We start from the raw sequence: 5945 nt of genomic DNA on the forward strand, positions 1-5945 counted from the left end.
TGTTGCAAGTTTTTAACAAAATAGTAAACAGAAAATTCAAAGATTTTTCTTTTAATAAAATAGTCAAAGTTTGACATTTTCAAATATGAAATTTGTTAACCTTGCATAAATTTATTTCACTAGTAGAAAAAAGGCCTTTAATGGCTTTCAAAATGCGCCATTAAATATATTTAATGGCACTTTATAAGCGCCATTAAAAGAGGCGTCATTAAAAGTCTACGATGGCGCTTAAATGAAAAAACGCCATTAAATGGGACGACGTGGACTAGGACATTTAATGGCCTTCATTTTTTAAACGCCATTAAAAGTGCTGCCATGTCAGCAGCCACGTGAACACTGGGACATTTAATGGCCTTCATTTTTTAAACGCCATTAAAAATTCTTCCAATGTCAGCTACACTTTGATGGCGTTTTTCAATGAAATGCCATCAAATAATTTTTTTTAATTTAAGAATATGTACCCAAAAAAATTTAACCGATTATTTCCTGCACCTAAAAAACATAAAAACAGTAATAATCCATTGTAATACATACCAGCAAAATATAGTTTTCAACGCCAAAAATAAAAATAAAAACCATTATAGTTTTGTTATCCATAATACCATAATTCTTCAAAGTGTCTAAGCTAGAAAAAACACATTTCTAACTATGAAAGTCTACAAAAGTTCTATGACTCACACCATCATCACATTCAAAAGTTTTAACTATAGCTCACATATCCTTCATTGTTTCTCTTATAAATACTTAGATAATAATACTTACAAGTTTGATGCAATTTTGAAAACTCGAGAATTTAATAAGGACGAAATATCGTCGGTGCGGTCGTTGATTTGGTCTTTCATGAACTGATCGATAAGATAGCCGTGTGCCCCGTGAATCTCAACTCCGTCAAACCCTATACAGACAAAATCGCAATAAGAAGTGTGTCAATATGGTAATAATAGAAACAGGAATCATATATAAGACTGATGTAATGAATTGGGGGTAAGCATGACATATATAAGACTGATGTAATGAATTGGGGGTAAGCATGACATATATAAGACTGATGTAATGAATTGGGGGTAAGCATGAATTAGAAACAATGAAAATGAAGAACAATTTTCTATCATCCCTGTTACCATTCATGATATTTTCTTATCTGTGTTATGCCTACGTTTAAAAAAATATAGCTTTACATGCAGACCTTTGATTTATGTTTCATACACAGCAATCACATCAGATTTGCTTCGGCTCATTCATATGGGAAAAAGTCAAACCTGGGTATTATATTTAAAAAAGAAAGAAAAAAGGTACAGCCTAGAAACAAGAAGTAGAACACAAAACCTCTTTTGCTGTTGCAATGGAAGACGTTCCCACCCTTGTACATGACATAGATGAGGCAATTGTGTTGATACCGCTACCACAATTTGATTGCTCGAATGCAAAAACTGTGAGTGAGTTTTGTTGTCAATTGGCAAAGAGAAGAAGCGGAGCAGAAAAGTCCATTGGAGCGGTTGTGGAGTTTCATACCTTAAACAAAACAAAGAGTGAAAGCATTGAAGGTATAGATGACAGGTCTCAAAGTGATATCATTAGGCAATTCAAGTTATATATAGGCATGAGAAAAAGAAGTTTGAGTAATAGGTACCCGCTAAGACTGCATCCACAATTTGATTTCGGGCTCTCCTGAATGTAGAAAGTAGAAACTAGGCGTGAGTTTGGAAAAGAGAAGAAACAACAAGAAATCTGACCTTTGCAGAGCATAGACGTCGAGACCGACAACCTCTTCGATTTCCCTGATGACGCGCTCTGCTCCAGGACAGAGAGGCCAATTTTGTTAGGATGAAAGATCATGAAGTCGAGCATGGTCAGTTGTGGTTTCAGATATAAGAAAAACTCACGTAGATACCCAGCCTGCAATATTGTCTGCAATACACGAAAGAAACAGATCATTGAACGATTGGAGTTCATTTTGCCAGAAAAATAAGATAGTTATCCATAGTCATGGAGAAAAAAAAGGTAAAACAGAATAACTCAATGCTTCCGGCCCAATTATTAGCTCCTCCGCAAGCGTGGTTTGGCCTCTTCTTGGTAACGTAACTTCAAGCAATTTATAATATCGTGACTTTTAGAAATCAGTAAATAAATCAAGAGAACGGACAACATAACATGACTTACAGTTCACATACACCGCTGGTCTTATTTAGCATTGAAAGGCTCTATGTCCCTCGGCTACCATTTCTATATGTTAATTTTGGTAAATGGCTAATTCACCAAAATAAACGAAACCTTGGCTAGTTCCTTAATAAATCCCGAATACTGATAACAATATCTATTTTAAGTACAAAATGTTTTCAACAAATCACTGTGCAAATCAACATATTGGATATATATTTTAAAAGTAAAATGGCAGCAAAGCTACTTCAGAATAGATATGTCAAAGCACATAAAGAAACTGAAGAATCAAGACATCAGAGAAATGATACAGTAACTCTAGTGCCAAACCGTAATCGTCATCCACGCCTTGCTCGAGATGAAGTAACTTGAAAACACATCAATGTTAAGTTATTCGGTGCTACAATAACATTTGGAAAGAAGAAAAAATGAACAGAGAACGACTAGGACAAACATAGATCAGAGAGCCCCAACTACAAAGAGGCAACAATATATATACAGGGTAAACTACACAAGAATCAAGCGAGGTTCAGATGTTGAGCACACAACACACACCTGCAGAGATATACCTGATTCGCTTAAGTGTGTAAAAAAAGTGTTTTTTCTTAAACAATAACTTTCAATTGATATCGGCTACAGTGTTAAAGATTAAGATGTCAAGGGTTAGTTATATTATTATGTGTACAAATGTTTGCCCTGGGAAGATGTGTGTATACATTATGTGAGGCCAGAGTTTCTCGTTATTAATGTAATTCTGTATGGTTATTGATTTTCACTATCAATGAAAATGAAGCACAATTTTCTAACCTATTTCGCCATTGGAATGAAAGCTGTGTTGGCGTTACAGTCCTTGGAATGAAAGCTCTATAGATTTTCTCGTCCTTGCACATGGTAGAGATGAGGAAGGTACGTTTAGACTGCATCCACAATTTGATTTCGGGCTCTCCTGAATGTAGAAAGTACGAAGGATACTATTCTCTATCACTGGTGCTTTCATTGAGAGTAACCTGAAAAAAAATGACAGATGAAGAAGTTATACAGTTTGTTCGGGCAATGGAAACACGTCTCGATGCGGAGATCGACGAGCTTCGCCGCTCCACCGCGAAATGGATGTCGTTATCTTGCCTGGAGCGCACCCCTGCGACGCCCTCGGCGACCACCACGAGTCCGACGAGCCTTCAGTCGACATCATCGACGAAGACAGTTCTTCGTCCAGATCTGGAAGCTCCTTCAACACAGGGAAACGACTCAGCTCCTTCGACACAGATGAGATCAAAATATATGAAGAAAGGGATGACGATTGAAGATCTATATAATCTTCTGTAATCGCTTGCGTTAGTCAAGTCATTAATTATGTATTGTATTCATGAGTTTCTGAGAGAAGAGAGAGAGAAAAAACAGAGAATCGCATACAAGGGTTTGACGATCTAGAGTGTTTGTCTCGACGGTGATCGAGTGATCTTCTTGTAAACTCCGATTGGATATAGTGGAAGCAAATATGGAAATCTCATCCCTGACTGGATTAGGATCCGAGTTGGATCTGAACCAGGATAAAATCTGGTTGTGTTCTTCTTGCTTATTTGCCAGTGTTCGTAATTGCTTGCATCTTAAGGTATCTCACGTGTTTAAATTGTCGTTCTGGTTTGGTTTTAGGGATCGTTTTTCAACAAATTGGTATCAGAGCCTCACCGCGAAGCCACGCTGTGGAAGACGTAAGCGATCTAAATCAAATCAAGCACAATCGTCATCGATCACGAGACGCGATCAAATCTTTCGCAGACCTAACATCGGAAATCTCAAGATCTGCGAACAATGTCTACATTCAAGTCAGACATCGAGAAATTTGATGGCAAGAACGATTTCTTGCTATGGAAGGAAAAGATGACAGCACATTTGGGAATCCTAGGGCTCGATGACGCGCTCAAAGGACTCGCCAAAATGCCACAGACAATGTCAAACGAAAAGAAAGAGGAAGTCATGAAGAAGGCAAGAAACACCATTATCCTGAGTCTTGGCGATCAGGTTTTGAGGAAGGTGATCAAGGAGAAAACAGCCGCTGCAATGTGGTTGAAACTCGAGCAGCTCTACATGACAAAGACCCTCCCCTCAAGAATCTATCTGAAGCAAAAGTTCTACAGCTTCAAGATGGACGAAGGTAAAACTGTTGATGATAACATCAATGATTTCACCAAATTGATTTCAGATCTGGAGAGCCTAGAGGTAGAGATAGATGAAGAAGACCAGGCCATCTTCCTCATGAACTCGCTGCCTAAGCCCTATGAGCAACTGAAAGACACTCTCAAGTATGGGAAGGAGACCCTATCTCTTGATGAGGTGATCAGTGCAGCCTATTCAAAAGAACTTGATTTAAAGTCAAATGGTAAGGTAACCAAGGCTGCATCGGAAGGCCTCAATGTAAGAGGACGACCAGAAAAGAAATCAAGTGGCAAGAACAAGGGAAGGTCAAAGTCCAAAGACTCTTTATCAACAACAGTTACATGCTGGAACTGCAACAAGGAAGGCCATTACAGGAGAAATTTCCCAGAGAAGAAACAGAATCAATGGGATGGGAAGACAAAGAAGAATAACAACAACTCCAAGAATGGAGATGTTGCAAATATCCTTGATGGTCTTGATACATGTGATGTCCTCTCAGTTTCTAACACTGACCTACAGGAACAATGGATTCTTGATACTGGATGTACTTATCACATGACCCCAAGAAAGGATTTCTTTTGTGATTATCAGGATTACACAGGTGGCAAAGTTCTTATGGGAAACAATGACAGCTGTGATGTCATTGGCCTCGGATCTATTATCCTCAAGATGTCTGATGGAACCCAACATACTCTGACTGATGTGAGGCACATACCAGACCTCAAGAGAAACCTAATCTCTTTAGGAACTCTTGATGCTCTGGGTTATAACTTCAAGAGCCAAGGTGGAGTTCTCATAATCTACAAAGGTGTGCTCCAAGTGATGAAGGGAAAACTGGAACATGGGCTCTATGTGCTAGAGGGTGAAACATTCACTGGAGAAGCTAGCACCATCAACATGAAGCCATAACGAGCTGAGGTGTGGCACAGGAGACTTGGACATATGATTGTCCAAGGAATGACTGAACTCAATAAGCAGGGAGTACTAAAGGTAACAGGTTTGTCTGATTTTCAACTATGTGAAAACTGTGTTCTTGGCAAGTCTCACAGGTTGAAGTTCCCAAAGGCAATCCACAATACAAAAGGCACCTTAGACTACATTCATTCAGACCTGTGGGGCTCACCAAATGTTCCACACTCTCTCTCAAAATGCCAGTATTTCATCACCTTTATTGATGATTTCTCAAGAAAAGTATGGATCTACTTTCTGAAGACCAAAGATAAGGCATTCAGCAAATTCTTGGAGTGGAAGGTAGGGATGGCAATTTGACCCGTTACCCGCGTTCCGACCCGTTACCCGATTTATTTGGGTCGGGTAATACCCGTTCTTTTTGGGTAAACGGGTAATACCCGTTAGGGTTTTAATGGGTCCGGGTACGGGTAACGGAATAGTCATCCCGTACCCGGTTACCCGGGACCCGACCCGTTAACTTTTAAATATTTAAAAAGATAACAAATTTTAATATGTTGCAATGAAGATAACCAAATTTACAATGAAAATGATCAATTTGCAATGAAGACTTCTTTTGTATTTTTATTTATTTATTTGGAATTTTAATGTTCTTTATATTGTAGTAGCATTTTGATATTTTTCACCTAAATTTTATTATTTTTAAACTTTATATTGTTGAT

General features: G+C 38.4%; 1 protein-coding gene across 7 annotated transcripts; it reads right to left on the minus strand.

The window, feature by feature from the left end:
• Positions 1–519: 519 nt before the first annotated feature.
• LOC149405358 (uncharacterized) lies at positions 520–3435 on the minus strand. Of its 7 annotated transcripts, none has more exons than XR_016293777.1 (8): positions 3283–3435; positions 2161–3164; positions 2016–2082; positions 1884–1908; positions 1734–1791; positions 1631–1668; positions 1327–1512; positions 520–895 (listed from the first exon to the last, which is right to left on the minus strand). XR_016293777.1 is itself a non-coding variant. In XM_089600691.1 (8 exons), the coding sequence occupies exons 2-8, from the start codon at positions 2190–2192 to the stop codon at positions 889–891; spliced, it is 381 nt and encodes a 126-aa protein (XP_089456817.1). In that variant the 5' UTR covers positions 2193–3164; positions 3283–3435; the 3' UTR covers positions 520–888. The 7 variants fall into 7 exon arrangements, 1 of the variants encoding a protein (XP_089456817.1); XM_089600691.1 differs by having other exon boundaries at positions 1766–1791; XR_016293778.1 differs by lacking the exon at positions 2016–2082 and having other exon boundaries at positions 1766–1791; positions 2965–3164.
• Positions 3436–5945: the final 2510 nt, after the last annotated feature.

This window comes from Urtica dioica, chromosome 2 (genome assembly GCF_054948205.1).
Source record: "Urtica dioica subsp. dioica isolate 48M chromosome 2, U.dioica_male_clone48M_v1_H2, whole genome shotgun sequence".
NCBI lineage: Eukaryota > Viridiplantae > Streptophyta > Magnoliopsida > Rosales > Urticaceae > Urtica > Urtica dioica.